Below are 21,528 nucleotides of genomic sequence, written 5' to 3'. Positions count from 1 at the left end.
AGGGATAGAGGAGAATAAGAGAGAGAGAGGGAGCGATGAAAGTGATGAGATGGATAGTAGTAGTAGTTGTTGCTGCTGGAGTCTGGAACATCCACAGTAGCAGGACGTCGACACCGACTCAGAGGAACTTACGAGACAAGGGAGCTCAAGGACTCCCACGCTGACTACCCTGATGATATAATCATGACATCACTTTATTTCATATATCATAACCTTAGAGAGTTCCCTCCAGAGCTAAATAACACAGTAATAACTCATCACCACAATGATTTTAAATCTGTCAAAGTTATTTTATTTTTTAATATTAAAATACACAGAAAGACAGCAGAATTCAAATTCTCATTATCACCTCAGTAAAGATAACATGGCAGTAATAAAAGTGAGATGTGAAACACGTAACACAGTACATTTAACAGTGAGGAGGTCCTTCACGTGACACATAACAAGTATTGATAAATAGTGAGTGTGAAAAATGAACTTCTACCTCCGGATTAAAAAGGGCTTTGTTCCTTTGTTTTGTTTTGCTGTGTATTTCCTGTCCCTGCTTAACTCTACCACCTTAACTCTACTTGTACCAGTACCACCTAAGTGGTGCATAACATGCACTGTATGTCATTACCCTTAATGACCTCCTCCGTGAGTTAACAACCTACTGGCTTTGGAACTATGTGAACCTGTTGTGTCTCCGTGAAGCGAGTGACAGTGTTAGGCTTGTTTTTTAACTAATGATGTGATGTAAACAGTTCCTTGAGTGTTCAGTTATCACAGTGTTATGAAATAGAGACACTAACTCTTGACACTACTACAGATGAGACGTCCTGTTGTCTGAGCAACCCTGATCGGTGCTGAGATGTAGTAGTATTTAAACAGCAGGTTATGAGATGAATGTTACAATCTAACACAGTATCTGAACAAAAAATTCAACATGTCATTAGTAAAAGTTTGTCAAACTCAGAAGCTGAGTTTTATTAGTCTTTCTGACTCCTGTTTTTGTGCTCGCAGAGTTTGTTTTTAGTCCAGGCGTTGGCAGACTCTGACTCACTACCTCAGTCCTCAGTTGACTTTGGCCATGAGCTGCTCTGTGAAAAGCTTCTTTAGCTGAGCCACCTCCTCACTCAGAGAGTTGAGCTGAGTCTTCAGGTGAGTGTTCTCGCTCTTGTACTGGCCCTCTGTGAGTCCTTGTGTAGGAGAAGTCTGGAGGCTGTAACCGGAAGCTGAGGTGTTATATTGAGGAGATAGCCTCCCCTTCCTGCCTTCCTCACCTTCCAGCTGCTGAAGCCAGGAGCTGGGGCAGTGCCCTGCTCCCACCTCACCCCCACTGAGTCCTTTAGTGATTTCTCTCTGACTGTCCCGCCTTCCTGTAGACAGTGTTGGGCTACGCCTGGCACTGCAATTGTCAGCTGTAGGGTCAAACACATCCCCACTGTTAGGCATCTTGAAGCGTAACTTGTGAGGAAGGTTTTTCATGCCTTCAGCCTGGTCCAGCCGTCCTCCAGGGATCCCAGCAGAGTGATGGATATCAATAGGAGAGTGGTGGAGATCGTAGCTCACCTCCTCTGCCCTATGGGGTGATAACTTCCCGTGGTCACTCAGCCGATCCTCAAAGAAGATTGGGCTGCCTACACTGGACCCGCCGGGTGTTGAAAACCCAGAGTCCTCTGACATGTTCCCAGCATCCCTAGATCCCCTGCTGCTCAGGTGGCCTGTCTGGGAGGCGGGATGTGAGGCTGAGGTGTTAGGGAGTCCCCCGTCACCTCTTGGGAGGTAATAGTGAGGAGTCACAGTTTGAGCATTGTGGTGAGGAGCTGAAGGGAGAGGTAGAATGGGGGAGTTGGAGGTATCTTTAACTAGGCCAAAGCGGAACTTCAGCGCTAGCAGCTCAGCCCTAAGTCGAGCGTTTTCCTCCAGCAGAGCCAGAACTCGGCTCTCCAGGACCATATCATTCACACGCCGCTTCTCCCGTGAGCGCTTAGCTGCCTCATTGTTCTTCCTCCTCTTGTCCCAGTAGCCCTCATCCTTTTTGTCAACGGGGATAAACTCCCGCTTGCGACGGCTGCTGGAAGAAGGGCTCTCTTTTCGTTTGACAGCAGGGCTGCGACCCAGTAGGGAGCGGGCCAGCAGGCTGCTGGAGGTCAGGATGGACACTGCCTCATCTGTGAAGGACAGAGGTCCTGACCCTTCTTCACCCGAACTCACTGATGCTGCTGGTTCCAAAGTCTGGAGCACTGTCATGTCCTGCTGGCCCCTCATCTGGGAGTCCTCCTCAAACATTATGCCCGTCTTTGGTGAAATTACTCTTTTTGTCTCTGCTTATGTAGCAAGCCTCTGGTCTCTAAGATGCAACAACAGTGCCACCTAGTGATGAAAGGGAGAACACAAGGAGCAGGTTTAGTGGTTATGCAAGAGGCATTACAACACAATATTATGTAACCCCATTACATCTCTCTAATAAAATGGGAGCAACATGTACCATAACCTTGAAAGCGTCATTATATGTTCAATGTGGGGCAATGTGTGACTCAGACACAGAGCCAATGAGCTGTACCAGGCTTCTGGCGTCACTATTTGCAGCTGCTTGAAAACGGATGAAATAAATCCATACATATTATTATAATCTACATCTATAAAACACTTAGCTTAGTTATTATTTCTCTACATCACTCTTTCTATCATCTCTATCATGACCATTTAAGTCTTTCCTGGACGGTTTATAGTAACACTGTTAGACGTGCTTCATTAGCACTGACCTACATGTCTGACAGGAACATGCTGATCTCCGGTCGGTTATGTGAGCTGACCTGACCGCTCTGTTCTATTACACTTAGCAGCATCATCGGCATGTTGGAAGATGACTATTCAGGCATTTTAAACATGAACTTAACTGCACACAATTTGAACCTGTGTCTAAATATAAACACTACTTTTATTTACATCAAAGCGACATAAGAACTTTTAGCGCATGCAGGAAAATGCAGGAGCGGCTAAAGAAGTCACAAAATGCAAGAGTTACACAAACTATTATCTTTAAATTACAACTTAAATCAGATTTACGAAGCGATTACACGAGATGTAGCATTAAGAAACACTTAATGTTAAGTGTAAGTTTACATATTTTCAATTTAGTGTTAAAAGTGCGAGAATGAGGATTTAACTTTATTCTAACGCACCATATTACGCGTTGTTGTTGGCTATGGCGAATGAAACTGAAGTGGAATAATTCAATGTATTAACTTCTGGAAAAAACAAAAATACTCAAAAGTCTTTTTATGTAAGCAATGCAGAAAATTAAAGGACTTTACCTGTAAAGAAAGGTGAGTTTTTCTCCGCCGGTTTCTCCTGAAGTCTGCGTCCAGTCCGGTAAGAAGCGCTTCTAGTCTCTGTCTCCCTCTCCGGGTTTACTCTGCAGATCCACTCCTCCCTGTTACTTAATATTATCAAGTGTGTGGCGCATATCCACTCTGCTCCACTTGGAATAGCGCTGCTCCTATTTGTAATGTTGAGTTCAGCTCAGGACGATCCCTATCCTCACTTGAACCAGCCGAGGCCCTTTTTGTGTGTGTTTTTGAGACCGCCCCCTCCCTCTTCCCCCCTCCCTCGGCCGTCCGAGGGAAAGCTCCTATCGGCTGCCACATAACACAGAAGCTCGGGCATCATCATCATCGTCGCGATCATCACCATCGTCATCATCTGACCTCGTTCGCGCCGCACCCCTGTGACTGGATAATCTGTTCATAACAAATAGATAGCTTGATGTTGTGCTTTACTTTCTCACCCATTATATACAGGCAATACTGCAGGGGAATAATATAAAGTAGTAAATAACTCATAGCATAGTGACTTGTGGTTCTAGAGCTCTATATAATATCCTGTTTAGGGTGCTAACAAAACACTTACACATCTATCAGCTTTTCATTTCGTTTTCTTTTTACATTTGTTTTTGACCTTTTCTTATTACATGTCTTTTTGTATCGATTTTATTACATATGAGTAATAAGCCCTCTGGATGCCCCTCCTATGTATAAAACGCAATAAAAGTGCCCTCTGGATGGCCCTCAAATGTATAAAACACAAAAGGGGCCCTTTGAATGTTCCTCAAATGAATAGAACATACAAAATATGTCCTGTGGATGACCCTTAAATGTATAAAATGTAAAAAATTACCGTCTGTACCTATGTATGAACTCAAAAGAAGTGCCCTCTGGATGCCCTCCAATGTATGAAACATAAAAAATATGCCCTCTTGATGCCCCTCAAATGTATAAAAAGCAAAAAAAAGTGCCTTTTTGGATGCCCCTCCCGTGAATTAAATGTTAAAAAAAGTGCCTTCTGGTTGCCCTTGTAGTTTATTATGTTTGCTTAATGTTATGTAAATTATGCAATATAAAAAGTATTACAGAAATATATCAATAGTTTTGTGTTTTCCTTTTTCATAATTCAATTTTTAATCGGTCACCAAAAGATTCCCCATGATGCAGGGAATTAAGTGACCCCCTAGACCCCCCAAACTTGTTACCGCTGTATCAGTAGGGTTTGGAAGGTGGTGCCCTTTTTTTTTCATGAAAACTTCATCTGTATTCGTGCCTGCATAACCATTAAGATACAAAAAACACCTCTTTACACAGTAAATGCTGAACATGCTATGAACCCAAGGCCCAAAGCCTGAAAGTATGCACCACATCCTGCACCATTAGCTAACATGCTGGGCATGTGTTGTACTCTGGAGAGACCATTTGTTGAAAGCAAATAGGAGCCAGCTATTTATATTTTTTCATTGTTCAAACATGATGCACTTTCCATATGAAGCTTTTGAAATCAAATGACCACATGCTAACACAAATGTAATCAGTATAGGATTACTTGTTACACAACACTCACGGGAATTTAGAGGTGATAGGGTTCGTACACATCACTAAGAGTGGAGTAGGAGGGGAGACTTGAGGATCTGGAATTTTCTTTGTTTGCCCAAAGGCCCCCAAACTCAGTTAAGTAGTCATGTATGATATAAGAGGTTTAAAGAGTTAATATGAAAGTATCCCACTTCAACACTGTCTCTCCTTTGCCTTTTTTTCAGAGCCATGTAACAGTGGGTTTTCCAGGAAAGCTCTCAGAGTTTACTGTGAAATCAGCAACTTTCCAGTAAATTACTGAATCCATAAATAGTGCTTTAAAGTCCACACTGAGATTCAGATAGTGGCTGCCAGAAGTGCTGTAATGTAGTCTGTGCTGCCTTTGAATTTGAAAGATAAGAGAATACTGTTTGTGTGTTTGTTTGCTGACAGGCGGCAGGCACAAACACTCGTATGTTGGGCAGCATGCAACACGTGTCTTTGTGTGTTGAGAGAGAAAGAACCACGAGAGGTTCGGGCAAAGGCCTCAGTTGACCTCTACTTTTACAGTGGATACCTGTTTGTGCTGTATGCACACAGGAGACCATGAGCTGAGTGTACTGTATCATATCACATATGTAAACTCACTGAGTAAACAGGCTCACGTTGACAGAGAGATACACTCTGGGACCTTTGCTGTTTGGCTACCTTTAGCTTGTACATTTACAGAAGTCTTTGTTAATGTGGACGCTTCCTCATGTATGTTTCATGAAAGAAAACAAGGCTTCTATGACTTTTAATGTTTTTTTGTCAATAAAGAAAGCACTATAAAACTTGTAACATATGGTAAATGCTATAAGAAGCTATAGCTTAGCACAAAAGAGTTTAAATGCTCAAAACACCATGGATTGTTGTGTCCAAAGAAATCAAATCTAACAACCAGCCCATTTTAAAGTCACAAACTATCAAACTTGACCTGTTTATCTAACCAAAGTCATTTGAAATCACTGCATCAGCAGCTCATAGATACATTTTGTTATATTTTTGCCTAAAGGATGATCATTTTCCAGCACTGGGTTTGTCCGGCTTATGCCATTTGATCCTGAAAGTCTTCCTGTTTGGAGGCTATTGCGTATGATAGCAGCTTAGTAACCCGCAGAGTGCAGGAGAGGACAGAGATTAACTCTTGGCTGCATCAGATTCTTCTTTCACTGTATGTCTGCAATAACAATACCACACTCTGCATTAAAGCTGCCTAAAATACATGCCATGATGCATTACACATTGGTAATAAACTTCCTAGCTTCATAAAATAGATTGGTGGCATAAAAAGGGGGAAAAAAAGTGTGCAGCGAGTTGTGTTGTGAAGTGGGCCAGTCTGTCTGGGTTAAAGCCTTCCGACCATACTGTATAAAAAATGGACGTAGTATCCGTGACATTGCCCATCTGTTCCTGAGTGCTGTTTTAAAGCCAATCGTCAGCGTGTGCCATATTGGAAATGCTGAACACAACCAAACTTTGTACGAGCTAGTGTGAGGTAAAGAGGCAGGCTGTTAGCCTTTTCGTCAACAATGAAGTCAGCCATGTCCTTATTTGGGAAAAACTCTTAAGTTTAATATCTTCGAAAATACCAAGTTCTAAAAAAATGTGTGTGCCGATAGAGAAATTAGCTACTCAGAGGTAAACCGTTTTTTGAACCAGGCTGTAAACATTTGTATTATTGCTGCAAAGATCGTCTTTATTTGAATGGGTGTGTATGTGGTTTCCGGTGTTCCTGCAGTGGACCCTCGATGAACTGCAGTTTTTAGCACTTCATATTTTAAGACCGGGGGTTGCTGTTTAGTTCAGATGCACTCATAAAATGAATAATGGGGAAATTACATCACTCAGCTAATGCCACCTGAGGCCTGAACAATGTTGCAGGTGGTCTCTTACTGTAACGTAGAGACTGTAAAAACATGGATATTGCCATATTTTGAAACGTTGTGTTTTTGATTGAACAAAAGATCGTCTGCATATAAAATATTCCAAAAAACTGAAATTGCATTGCACCAAGAACATACTCATAACAGACCATTATTTAATTATTTAGTGTTTTGGGTCTATACAATTTTAATAACATTTTAAAAGGTTCAAAAAATGACTTATTCCTTGGTTAACAGTACAGTTGTTAAATCATTATCTTTAATCCATAGCTGAAAAAGGGGGAAAAAATACTTTTGTTTTATTCCTGTATTGAAAAGTCTGATTTCTTTCTTTTGCAAGGCAGTTCGGCACAAAGTCACACGGTTCATTTGATTATGCAACAGGAAAAGAGTTACTCCATCCATCTAGTTCAGCTTTTGAAATATATGCTTGTAACACAGCTGCTTGAGAAAGTTTCTTTGGAAATACATCAGAAATTAACAAAATGCCTATTAGGTCATATAATGTTTAAAGAGAGAGAAACTCATTTGGAAAAAGTCGATTCTTCTGTTATGAACATTGGCTTTTTTCAAAGCCAATGTTTACTTTGCGTCCATATATTGACAGTTTTGTTTTTCTCAGTGCATTACCCAATTTAAGCATGAGCTAGTCAGTTAGGACTGTGTCACAGCCAACTGATTTACTGGGAAAATGAACTGAAGAACTAGGAACCAAATGAGCTCAACAAGTTCAACCTGAATTCTTGAAATTCTAGCGAAGCGTCTTATGGAACAGCTCACCTTGTAGCTTTGACCCACTGTGGAATGAGGGCAGATAACTGCGTAAACAAAGAAGGTTTTCTCAGCTGACAAACATGTCAAGCCTCACTGAGCAAATGTTTTTAGGACTTAAAGACATACATTTACTACCTGAAGTCTCTAACCAGAACAGTTTAAAGATTTCAAATAAAAAGAGGAGAAGAAAGGTTGAATAGAAAGAATGTAAAACTGAGATGAAAGCTGAGGTCACATTCAGCACAATGCTCAAGGCTAAGACCTATATAACACCTGCTGTTTAAATGTGACCTAAATCTGCCCCAAAACAAGCCAACATTCCTGTCTTGCCTTTGTGTAACGTCTTTTTTTTTTTTTCGTGTCTCCTTTGTTCTCTGGAATATTATAATCCAAAGAGAATAATGGAGTTGCAGCTGAATGATGGTGTGGATACAAATGCCAGATGCCATATGTCAATCAATCTATCAATCAATCTTTATTTATATAGCGCCAAATCACAACTAATTTTATCTCAAGACGCTTTTACAAACATAGCAGGTCTAGACCATACTATATGTTAAATTATGAACAAAGACCCAACATCAAGACAGGATAAGATCCAGTCTTCTCTCACTGACAGATTCGATCTAATCTCATCTTAATCCATCATGAGCATTGCACCTCGCAGTATTTAGCTAGTTGCATCGGCAAGGAAACACTTCCTTTAAACAGGTAGAAACCTTGAGCAGAACCAGACTCATGTTAGACAGCCATCTGCCTTGACCGAACATACACATACAGTGGGGAAAATGACTATTTGATACATTGCCGATTTATTAAGTTTTCCCACTTACTAAAAATGGGTCTGTAGTTTGTATTGTAGGTGCACTTCAACTGTGAGAGACATATTCTAAAATGAAAATCCAGGAAATCATATTGTATGATTTTTAGATAATTAATTTGCATATTATTGCATGAAATAAGTATTTGATCACCTACCAACCAGCAAGAATTCTGGCTCTCACAGACTTGTTAGTTTGTCTTTAAGAAGCCCTCCTATTCTCCCCTCATTACCTGTATTTTTGTACCTGTTTGAACTCGTTACCTGTATAAAAGACACCTGCCACACACCCAATCATTCAGATTCCAACCTCTCCTCTGGGCAAGACCAAAGAGCTGTCTAAGGACACCAGGGACAAAATTGTAGACCTGCACAAGGCTCGGATGGGCTACAGGACAATAGGCAAAAACTCAAGATGACTGTCATACATCATGCTTTGGGGGTGCTTTTCTGCAAAGGGCAAAGGGACAACTGCACCGTATTGAGGGGAGGATGGATGGGGCCATGTATCAGAAGATTTTAGGCAACATCTTCCTTCCATTCAATAAGAACATTGAAGATGGGTTGTAGGTCTTCCAGCATGACAATGACCCGAAACACACAGCCAGGGCAACTAAGGAGTGGCTCCGTAAGAAACATTTCAAGGTCCTGGAGTGGCCTAACCATTCCCCAGACCTGAACCCAGTAGAAAATCTTTGGAAGGAGCTGAAACTGCGTTACCCAGCAATATCCCTGAAACCTGAAAGATCTGGAGAAGATCTGTATGGAGAAGTGGGCCAAAATCCCTGCTGCAGTGTGAAAACCTGGTCAAGATGTACAGGAAATGTCTGACCTCTGTAATTGTAAACAAAGGTTTCTGTACCAAATATTAAGTTATATTTTTCTATTGTATCAAATACTTATTTCACTCAATAAAATACAAATTAATTATCTAAAAATCATACAATGTGATTTCTGGATTGTCATTTAAGAATCTGTCTCTCACAGTTGAAGTGTACCTACAATACAAATTACAGACCCCTCCATTCTTTGTAAGTGGGAAAACTTGATAAATCGGCAATGTATCAAGTACTACTTAATTTCCCCACTGTATATAAATGTACACATACACATTTAATATGATTTGAATGACCACTTCAATATATTCTTAGTCGAGGCAGATGGCTGTTGGTCAAGGGATATGGTTGTCTAACATGAGTCTGGTTCTGCACAGGGTTTCTGCCTGTTAAAAGGATTTTTTTCCTCGCTGCTGTATCTAGCTTAATACAACTCCAACGCAATGCTGCAATGCTCATGGTGGATTAAGATGAGATAAGACTCTAAATCTTATCCTGTTTTGGTATTGGGTCTTTGTTAATAATTGAACCTAGAGCACAGTCTAGACCTGCTTTGTTTGTAAAATCGTCTTGAGACAACAATTGTTGTGATGTGGCGCTATGCAAATAAAGATTGATTGATTGACTGATATATGTTACTAGCCATCATCTGCTTAGACACATTAAATACTTCGGTATGGTTAGGTTAGCTAGCAATAAACCAAAACTACTCAGCCTGATTGTACAGTCAGTTTCCTGGTTGGGGAGGACATATAAGGACAGTTATTATCATCATCATCATCAACATGATCCGTCTCTTACTTCAACTTAGCTGCTGAGTAGCAATGGCTGATTTGGGACCAGTCTACAAGATAAATGTGTCGGAGGAAGTCAAAATAAGTAGAGCGGGCAAACTCCATTTGAGTACAGCTGTATGTAGTTTAATGGTGAAATCTGCGCAGGCCATATATTGGCTCCAGATGCTCTAACTTGGTCCATAGGCTGCAGATTTCACAATAGATGGTTCATTTAAGCCCTCCCTTGAACAGCAATTTACCCTACAGAACATGAATTGTTATAGTCCATACCCTCTGCTCTATTTTTACTTCCTTGATTTTTAATTATTCATCTCTAATGGAGTGAGTTCTATCTGTAGCTGCAGTGGGCACGAGGGCAGATATAAATATCCGTGTACTGTTCCTGCCAAGTGAGACGCACAGACAAGAGTCAAAGCAGGACTGTTTACATCCACTGACCGGCTTTGAGAGAACAGGCATGGAGTGTCAGACAGATGAGCTGGGAGGTGGGGGGTGTTAGTTAAAGTCGACGGGCAAAGGCATGTTATGAAAGCACCCTGTAAGAGGTGGCGGGGATGAGCTTAAAATACACTCTGAACTAGACCAAAGGGGAAGTTCGATGAAGAGGAGACTGTCACTCTGCTGACACAGATAGATCCTGCTGAAAGAAGGTCACATGGGGAGAAAGTGATCATCTTAACGTCCCCTCTACACATGTTTCTTTTGAACACCACCCTCTACGTGCAGTGTCCTTTGGCGCCTCTGAGCTTCCATTACATTCTGATGTTTTTCAGGAAAGTTCTTTGTTCATATTCGCTTCATTTTGCCTCAGTGGAAAATCCATCCTCAGTGACACAGTGTGCAGCGGAAGTCTGCAACACCAACACAGAATCATCAAAGTATATGCCAGCTTGGCCTGATTTCACCTGCTGTGTAATGTTATCTAATGTGATAACACTCAGTGCTGGGAATCGGTCGGTGTTGTAATAGATGAGCAGATCTACTGCATCTGCTGTCAGTAATGTTAGATACACAAAAAAGAGATCTATGCAAGATACGTCTTGTTCGTACTCGTGCCATATTCATGACATCAAATGAAGATCTTTGCTTAGCTGTTTACCCTCCCTTTATCTTTCATTGTTCTTGGCTCTGCTCCAACAACTCTCACACTCATGCACTTCTCCTTAAACAAACTATGCTCTCATTCCATTTAGGGGGAAAAGGTTGTTGTATTGCCCTCAAAGAAATGACTTTTGATAAACAGTAATCCCTCCTCCCCTCCCCTTTCTGCCTAGATAACAGAGATATAAATATAGCTTACTGTAGCATAAAGGCCATAAAGGAAAACAACCTTAGAGGGATAGGTTTTTGAAGTAAGGTTATATGAGGTACTTATCAATAATAAGTGTCATGGATAACACACAGCATAGCCTATGTTAAGAGAAAAAGACTGGAGTCTCTACACGGAAGCTAAGCTATGTAATGCTGCAGAATTGCCAAGAACTTTTTTTTTAAAAGTTATGTTTATTGGCATTTTTGTCTTTATTAGATAGGAAAGCTGGAGAGAGACGGGAAGTGTGGGGAGTAGAGAATGGGGGAAGACATGCAGAAAATGGTAGAGTTTTGGAATCAAACCTGCAACTGCTGTGATGAGGACATTAGCCTCTGTATATGGAGCGTGCGCTTAGACCGCTAGGTCAACAGCGCCCCAGTACCAAGAACTGCGTCTTTTGGTTTAGCGGTTTAAGCCTGCGCCCCATGTACAGGGGCTATAGTACAGGTTGCAGTGGTCGTTGGTTCGACTCCCAGCCATTACCATTTGCTGCATGTCTTCCTCCACTCTCTGCTCCCCATAGTTCCTGCATCTCCTCAGGTGTGCTGTAGAATAAATGCAAACATGCCCCAAAAAATAACTCTAAAAATGGTCCTATAGGCCTATTTGAAAAACTTTAGTTTGAATACATTTTCAAATACATTTAGTACTTCTTCTTGACATCGCAAACAAGTCCACTTAAAAAAAACAACATACTATCCCTTTAAAATCAGACCCTTTAACTCTGCTCCATGTCTGAGCCCTTAGTCCTAAAGAGTGTAGTGGACTGTTTTTAGTGCAGAAGCTAGCTGGGTAACTGGTGAAAAAGTTAGCTTGTTGTGTAAAGTAAGCTGCTATGAGCATTTGGAGAAAGGCTCAAGCCAGTTCAGGGGAAATGATGATGTCATACTTAAAAAAAAATTAACAAAGTATCTTTATTGTTGTTTATCTCAACTTATTCAACCTCTTTTGTTTCTACGGCATTAATAGATCAATCACTTTATATGTTTGCTTGTACATGCTCAGTTATGTTTTACTTCATAACATGAAAGTGCTAGCTATGGTACTAATAATATAAGCTACTGCCATCCAGTCTAACTTTTATGACACTGAAGAAGTTATCTCAAAATATGAATTCAAATGTGTGATGTTAACACGTAATAAGTGTTCAAAAGCATTCCACATACAGCAAAATTCAAAAACGATTTTTGCCTGGCTGGTGACTAAGAAAAATGCAGCTTTAAGAAAGCTATGCTCATGTTATGAATCACAGCTCCCCTGAGACATGTATGCAGAAACACATTTATGTAACAGCTTGTCTATACCACAGACACAGAGCCCGTATCCAAGTCTCATACACATGAGAGATGTATTGCAGAGCTATAAATAGGCTATGACTCATATTTTTTCACTTGGGGGGCTGTTTCATAACAAGCAGTGTGTGCGTCTTTATCTGTGCGCATGCGCAAATATGTTTATTGATGACTTGTTGTCAGTGCAGTGGTTAATAAATGTTCCCTAAGAAAGTTCAGACATTCCTCTCCATCATTGAAGACCTCAGTGTGCAGCCGGGTGATGTGTCCTTTATCTGAGAAGCCACAGGCAGGTGAACCAGGTCTGTAATCAGACTCATTTCTGCATGATTTGAGCATTGCCCCCCCGACACACAAGAGAGGAGTGTTTGGAAAGCCACTCAGTCTGATTGTGACGCAGAAGACAAGAACCTCAGACCCCCTTTCCTCCTTATGCTTCTATTCTTGGTCTCTGAAATACGTCACACTGTTACCAAAGCAACCACTTTTGATCATTTTGGGGTGGGGGGTTGGGAGGCTTATGAAATACTCCTAAAACAAATAAAACAAATTACATATACTGAAGGGGGAGTGTCTCAGGGGAAAGTGAAGGGATTAATCACAATAACTGGAAAATCTGCACAACATGGACATAACTGTAGACAATGTGACAGAACTCATACTCTTTAATTTTTCTAAAAAATAGTTTTTAAATTGTTAGAAAATATGAAGTCACTGCAGGGTTTTGCTTGTGTAACCAAATGTCTTTTTAGATCTATCATAATAACTGACACCAGGACAGGGTTCAGCTGTATGATGACGTGGGCTCGAGAAGATGATACAATATTGTTTGTTTTCCTCTGTTGTGCAGCAATGACATAACTCTCCCCGTATGCTTATTAGAGTCAGTAGTAACAGGGATTAATTATGTAAAGATAACCTATTTATTTTGGAAGTCATTCATCTTCATCCAGTGTAGTTTTCTGTTTTTATAACAAGGTTAAACATTAGCATCTGTGGAAAGCACAGAAAAAGTTCTAAATAAAGCACACTTACAACGACATAAGTGTTTCTTAAAATTAGCTATCTTACATGATAGCGTTGACCTCGTTTACAGCAGATGATAGCCTAGCGTCTATTCTGGTTCTCTGGCCGGTTGCTCAACAAAGGGGGCCAAGTTGACCAGCAGCCCCTGTGGGTGATAAACTTACCATTCCCAAACACCTCATACAACCCTACTGCAAAAGTGTAACTATCCCTTCAAGAGTGGGTTAGTCCACATTGAATCTGATGTTAGAATGCCAGATATGAAAGCAGAAATTAGTAGTATTGGAGCCTGGTACTAAAAACTACTCAAAGGCTTAATTTTACAACCAACAACTCACTCAAATGGGTTGCAATAATAGACTGTATGTCATGATCCTCATGGCAGCCCTCCCCTCTCCCTCTTTGTGTGTGTGTGTGTTTTGTCATTTCCCTGTCTGTTACTCCTCCTCCTGTGTCTCTTCCCCTTGTTTGTTTCTTGTGGGTGAATGTGGGCGGGGTTTCCAATCAACAGGCAGCACAAGGTGAAGCCCATTCACTAATCAACCCTCTACTATAAAGCCTCTGGATTTCCTAACACTCATCGCCAGATCGTACTTCAGTTTTCAGTGGTATTCTGAGTCCGTGGCTCCTCAAGCATTTATCTTTTGCTTATCTTTGTGTGTGTTTAGCTGACTTCCTTGTGTGTTTCCATCTTGCTTCAGAGATTGCCGTGCATGCTTCCCGCTCTCGTGCTGATCGCTTCCCTGTCTGCTGTCTGTCTTTGCCTGAGCTCCAGTTGCCCTCTGTGTGAGTACGCCCGAGAGAGGGACTGCTCCGCTCTGTACTCACGGCGCCATTACCACAGGGTGAACTCCAAATAAAAGACTTCTATTTTCACAATCCCTATTTGCCTGAGTTCTGCTTTTGGGTCCAGTCCTGATTACAATCCACAACACTGTATATAGAAAGGACAATGTGCCTTTGTTTCTGGCCACAGTGAAATGTGAAGCCAAAAGACCACCTACATGGGCGCTGACATATTGTGCTAGTGCAGCCAAGGCAAACAGGGAAGCGTCCTGGCAGGTAGAGTTGTGGGACTGATGCCACGCTATGAAAAACCTCAGGTGAGCACAATCCTCAACAGAACAGATTCTTGATTTGGTTTGAGGTAGAAAGGCATTGTTCAGTCATGACCACTCTCATCAAAAGAATGAATTAGTTGCATGCAGTTATATTTGGTGGTAGTTATATTTGGCTCTGTTCTAGGAGCTTCCTATCCTTCCACATGCCTATGTGGAAGGGTAGGCAATGTTGAAGCCAACGTTGAAATGTTAAAAAACTGCAGTTCACTGAATGTGACTACTGCACGTGCCTTCGTGGAACGGTATGGAGCTCCCAAAACCAAGCTTATGGCATTCCAGGTGCCTACGTGGAATGCCAAAGCCTGAGGTGGGGAGAGAACACCTCCCTTCCCTACATGTGCATACATGAAAAGCCAAGGCAGGGAGAGCAGCAGCAAAGACCCCAAGGGTTCAGAACAGAATGGGCATCAGTGATAATACATGACACTTGTTAAAATCAGACACAGCATAAAGTAGGTGCTGGGGTGGAAGTGGGTTGCAAAGGATTTTGCAGGGGGAGCAGCAATAGAAGGCAGGATAAAGCAGTTTGAATAGAACCTGCATTTTTCTATTTGCCAATTGGATAAGGCCACCTCCGGTCTAAAAATATGAAGCCTATGCAGACATGTTAAAAGCTGTAGTTCATTGAACATCCACTTGAGGACGTTCAAAATGCCATCCAGTTGTTAACTCCGTTGGTGTAATTTTTAAACTTTAAAAAGTAACACAACAGAGCTGCAACATATAGTCTATCTCCTCTCAGCTGAAATCTGAATGGCCTCAAAAAGAAGACAATTGTTGAAAGTCTCAATTTAAAGTAGCTTCCTGTTAGGGACCAAGCAGTAAGGCACAAGACACAGGTGTAAGTTTCAAAGAGAAGTGGGTTTTTTATTTTACCCAAAATTAGGCCAAACAAATTCACAAACCAAACTTATAAGAACTAGGCCTATAAAAGAGGTCAACTTAACATAACTCAATTTAACACAACAAAAGGTGAAGTGTGAGCTAAACAAAAAGACCTGACACAATGAGACATCAAGGAACTTATATAGTGGTTGAGCCAAACCAAGTTTAACTCAAGGGGTAAACAAAATGGATGCTTAATCAAACTGAATTCAAAGTAATACTAACTAAGCCCAAACCCCTCCCGTGACATCAGAGCCGATGGTTCGCTCCACTCAGCTGGCTTCAGCATAAAAGTCCCTTTCACCCTTGGCCACGCCTTTTGTTCATTCCAGGAAGTGCCATGCTCCCACAGCCAGGCAACTCACTGTGTGGCTCCAGCCATCACACTTCCTAACAGTACCAAGAGAAAATGTGCTACGATGAATGAAGCTCCTATCAGCCTTTTAAAAAACTGTCAATAACCAAAATAGTGGATTTAAACACAAGTCCAACCCATGATAGAGAAAATAGCCTATCATAGCTTGGGATTTTGGGGTGTCCAATCAAATTTTGGGGTGCTGGAGGGCCCTACTATAGCTATTCCCTGGACCTCCGCATCGCTGCTCTTATATTACACACAGAAGTGGCATGTCCCGCCCCGCTTACTACAGTTTCTTTATGTTTGTCTGTGTATCTTTCAAAAATACTCATCAGCAGGATGTCAAAATGACACAAACTTGTTAATGAACTGGGGGTGGAGCATCTCTGCTCCAAGTATTATAATTCAGCTTTTACATGCCCAAATTTACTTAAACGGAAAAACCTTTGGATCGATAATATCAAACACCCAAGGGTTAGGGTTAAGGTTAGGGCAAGAGTTATATTGGCACTAACCCTAACCCTAACCCTAACCTTAGCAAATATTTTCTTAAACAGGATTCAAGAAAAAGCAAGTGTTCACCAAGTGTAACCAAAGCAATTCAAGCATTTTATGGAAGTGGACTTGAGGGAAGATTCCTAGGGAGATTTATGAGGTCACACACTCCCTCCGACAGGAATTTTTATCTTCCATGTCACTAACAATTTACTGTTACTGTAAATGAGCTCTGAGTCATTTGAGATAGCTGTTTGTACACTCAATAACACAAATTCATCCTAGATTTATATGTGTAAACACATCATCTACGTTTTTCATTTAGGAAGCTGGTAAATCTCTGTCATGATTTACTACACCTCATAAAAAGCACAAATAAATCCCACCATGAGGAGGAGTTTGGGCGTCCGAGATAAATAACAAATTTAAATGAGTATCAAGTGAGTGCACTGCTGGGGTCGAAAGGGGTCCAGGCATTTGAATGATTCAATTGGGGAACAAAAGGTTTACAGAGAATGGTTGCAAAGCCCTGGCTGGTTATGTAAAGCATGCTGTGCGGTTGCATAATCCGTTCATAATCAGAGGGTAGTACAGATATAGATGGCCCAGTTTCCCCCTTGTTCATTGCAGCATGACAGCGGCACAGTGTCCTGAGTGCTAGAGTTCACACGACGCGGCTGACCTGGTAGAGGTCGATATAGTTGGACATCAGCCATTGCAACAGTGCTCTGTGGTAATTTCCAATGAAGAGGCATTTAGTGCAGCATGTGTTTTTACTTGGGAATATGGTCAGATGTTGAAGTTTTTTCTGACGTGACCCACAAATAATGTGTTGAGTAATCTCTTCACTCTCTACAACCCAGTTTAAGCCATGCCACACAGATTACATATCAAAGCACACATGCAACTGAACCCAGTTATGTCTTCTAGTGTTTTATAGATCAATGTGCAAACCCACAAGTTGCACAGGATACTTTTTTCCTGCATTTCGTCCTCTTTTTATTTGTTGTTTTTGTAACAACTCTAATATTATCAATAACATTATTTACCAAAACAACTTCACACTACAGACTGATAGGTCAGTAGTAGGGTGGAAAATAAATAGAAATACACGATGAGCCAAAAATGCTCTTCAAAGAAATAATTTTGCAGTTGTGTTAAACCTCAACACCCCACAGATCAGTTCTTGTTACTTCTTATCTTGGCTCATAAAAACGGTTTAACTTTTTACATGATTTTAGCATTGGAAGCAAAATTTTACTTTTTTCATGATTTTCTTGTGGGAAGCACAATTTTCACTTTCATGATTTTCTTGCGGAAAGCAAAATTTTCACTTTCTTCATGATTTATTTTCATTTAAGGAAGCAAATTTTAACTTTCTCCATGACTTTCTTGTGGTAAGCAAAATTTGAACTTTTAATTGATTCTCGCTTCAAAAGCAACATTTTGACTTTTTCAGGTTTTAAGCTTCAGAAGCAGCATTTTGACATTTTCAGGATTTTGCTACAAAAGGAAAATTTTCACTTCCTTCATGATTTTCATTTAAGGAAGTGAAAATTTGAAAATGTACATGAATTTTGTGTGGGAAGCAATTTTTGACAATTTACATGACTTTTGTTTGGGAAGTAAATTTCTACTTTTTATTGATTTTTGCTTCACAAATTGACATTTGACCTTTTTGAGGTTTTTAGTTTCAGAAGCAACATTTTGACATTTTTCAGGATTTTTGCTCCAGAAGCAAAATCTTTACTTTTTTCATGATTTTCATGTAGAAAGCAAAATTTGACAATATTAATGACTTTAGTGTGGGAAGCAAAACTTCAACTTTTTAATGATTCTTGTTTTAGAAGCAACATTTTGAGATTTTCAGGATTCTTGCTTTAGAAGCCAAATTTTTATTTTTTTCATTATTTAAATCAAGGAGGCAAAATTTTGACTTACTTCATGATTTTCATGTATGTAGCTAAATTTGATATACATGATTTTAGCATCGGAGGAAAAATTTTACTTCCTTTCATGATTTTTTTGCGGGAAGCAAAACTTCAACTTTTTATTGAAACTCGCTTCAGAAGCATCCTTTTGACATTATTTTTATTTTCTATTTGTTGCTTCAGAAGCAACATTTTGAAATGTTTCAGGAATTTTGTTTCAGAGACAACATTTTCCTACATATTCTTTGTATAGTTTAAGTTAAGGAAACCAAATTTGAATTTTCTTTATTATCTCTTCATGATTTTCATGTAGAAAGCAAAACTTGACAGTTTACATGACTTTCATGTGGGAAGCAAAATTTCAACTTTTCATTGATTCTTGCTTCAGAAGCAACATTTTGAAATTTTTTAGGATTTTAGCTTCAAAAGCAAAATTTTTACTTTTTCATGATTTTCCTGTAGGAAGCAACATTTTATATTTTACATGACTTTTGCATCAGATGCAACATTTTCAATTCATAATTTCGTGTGGGATGCAAAATTTTACATTTTGCATGATTTTTGCGTTTGAAAGCAAAAAAAAAATAATTTTGTGCTCTTGTCAAATTGTTAATCAGAAATTTAGCAAGTTTATCATCAACTCTACATTCAAGCTTCTGATTATGTTTGTTTTAATTTCATTTCATTTACAGCTTGCAACTCACCAACTACCATGCTCCGAAACCCTACTCCCCAGGTTTTACTAACTTTGCTCACCAGACCAGCCACTCAAATAATGACAGTATTATTCTAATGTTGTTTGATCAGGCCTATATTAAAAATGTCAGCACTGAATTCTTTACAAAAGAAGGACTAAACAACAATCTTTCTCCAACATGAGGCCAAGTGCTTCTGTTGCCATAACTTAACCGCAGAGCAGATTGTGGATGAGAAAGCAGGACTCTGTTGAGGCACCTTTAATGGCCATTGTGTTGCACATGCGCATCACAAGACAATCTAAGAAACAAGCTGAGTATATGACTGAGTAGGTAATACAGTGGAGTCCATGACACCTATGTTTTGTACATTCTTGAGTGCTTTTTGAGTCTCAGACACACTTGTCTTGAATGCATGCGCATGTGTTAATAGTCTAGTTTTTGAAGAAAAGACAAGGAAATGTCAGAGAAGAAGTGATGAGCTTACAGGTGTGAGTGTAAATTCGGTGACTGTGGCAAACTCAAATCTATACATGAAAAGTTATAAAAACGTAATCTTTTTTTGAAATAGAACCAGTAAGAAATTGCATTGCCATTAAAAACTGATTACAAAAAACGATTTGAATTATACAAACATAATATGGGAAGCACAGTTCCAGGCTGTTATGGTCTTTATGAATGAAGACAGACTTTATTTTACAAGGCAAGCCTTATGTTTCAACATGAAGTGGATTTTTTTTCCGGAGTCTAATGACTGACAAAGGTCAGGTTCCTTGAAATCCCTTACAATCAAAGCCTTCTGTGTCTCCTTTTCAAATTCATATTAAAACATGACTCAATGAGCAGAACGGCAAAACATTGACGACTGCACCGAAGAAGAGCACAGACATGTCTTCTTCTGAGGTGTTTACTGTGATGCAACATAATGACTCTCAATCATTAACTTTCTCTCACATATAAGGCGTGGCTCATGCACTCATTTCATAGGAACCACAATTGGGAACATTGTGTACTGAGGGGTGAACTTTTCCTGACCTTGCATTTTGTATTAATTAATAAATCTCAGCTTAATCCTTGTACAGGAAAATTTTTCTGGATGTGTTTCTTTTAATACTTATGTAACTCCTATATGCTTTGATGTTAAAGACTTAATCCATTTCTAAAATAATCTTGTAGTTTATTTGAGAATTTCACAGTAATCACATTAGTTATTGAGTCTGCTTGACGAGGGCATAGTAGGGTCTTTGTCGGTTGTATATTCTGTGCATTTTGAATCAGACTATGATTATATTGATGACAGATTAAGATTTCCAGCAGACCTAGTTTCCAACACAGCCCCCACTACACTGAAAGCTCTGCGAGTAGTTATTGCCATTCTCGTGGGACGCTTCCTTTTTTGGTTCAGCATTCACAGAGGACATGATCTTCACTTTTATGTAACACAGTCTGCATCCTAATCCCAGCGGTGTTCCATACACTGGGTTGAAAGGATTTTCTTGAGAGTTAAGTGAGAATACTGCCATTCCTTTAAATCCTAAAATAGAACTGAAACGAGTTCAACAGCAGCCACAAGACGCAAACCATGCAAAAAGGGCTTTAAAGAGTTGGCTGAAAGGGCTTAACCCAAAGTGAACCAGACCACCACTGATCTCAACACTCACCTTAAACAACCTGAGCAGCTACATATTAACCGGCATTATCAGAGCAATAACTCATTGAGCAGCTTAAAGAAAGGCACCCTTTGGAAAATATCAATCAACCAGTCATTATTTGCACAGCGCCAAATTACAACAAATGTTATCCCAAGATGCTTTTACAAACATAGCAGGTCTAGACCATATGTTAAATTATTAACAAAAGCCCAACATCAAGACAGGATACGATCCAGTCCCCTCTTACTGACTCTTACTACAAGACAATGGGGCTCAGGGACTACATAAAGGTCTATGGTTAGTAACTTTCAGGACAAAAGATGTTGTCAGTTTGGTTTTTTGATAGGGCTAATGTGTTTTTTATACCCTGTAACCCCAAACAACAACACAAGAATTCAAACTGACCCATACCAGGTGGAGTGCTTTTTAAGATAATCAGTCATACTGTAAATAAAACCAATCAATCAATCAATCAATCAATCAATCAATCAATCAATCAATCAATCAATCAATCAATTCATCAAACAATCTTTGTTTGTATAACACCAAAACAGAACAAATGTCATCTCTATGGAGCCAAAACGATGACTTTAATGTTTGGTATTGAAAATAAAATTTGGCATTGAAAACACACTCTGAAACTGAAAAAAAAAACATTAGCATTGAAACACTTATATTGAAAAAAAATTTAACGGCATCAAAACAGGTATTGGCATTGAAAACGTTTCGTTGAAGTTAAAATCACAAACATCAAATTTTATATCATTTGATTTATAGCAATTT

The 21,528-nt window shown here is 39.8% G+C and overlaps 1 protein-coding gene across 1 annotated transcript; it reads right to left on the bottom strand.

The window, feature by feature from the left end:
* Nucleotides 1-269: 269 nt before the first annotated feature.
* nfil3-6 (nuclear factor, interleukin 3 regulated, member 6) lies at nucleotides 270-3,591 on the bottom strand. Its single transcript, XM_034710943.1, has 2 exons — nucleotides 3,300-3,591; nucleotides 270-2,355 (listed from the first exon to the last, which is right to left on the bottom strand). The coding sequence occupies exon 2, from the start codon at nucleotides 2,269-2,271 to the stop codon at nucleotides 1,054-1,056; it is 1,218 nt and encodes a 405-aa protein (XP_034566834.1). The 5' UTR covers nucleotides 2,272-2,355; nucleotides 3,300-3,591; the 3' UTR covers nucleotides 270-1,053.
* Between the last annotated feature and the right edge of the window lie 17,937 nt (nucleotides 3,592-21,528).

This window comes from Notolabrus celidotus, chromosome 20 (assembly GCF_009762535.1).
Source record: "Notolabrus celidotus isolate fNotCel1 chromosome 20, fNotCel1.pri, whole genome shotgun sequence".
In the NCBI taxonomy this organism is placed as follows: domain Eukaryota; kingdom Metazoa; phylum Chordata; class Actinopteri; order Labriformes; family Labridae; genus Notolabrus; species Notolabrus celidotus.
The sequence above is the reverse complement of the archived record's forward strand: the minus strand, read 5'-3'. Positions and strand labels throughout refer to the sequence as shown.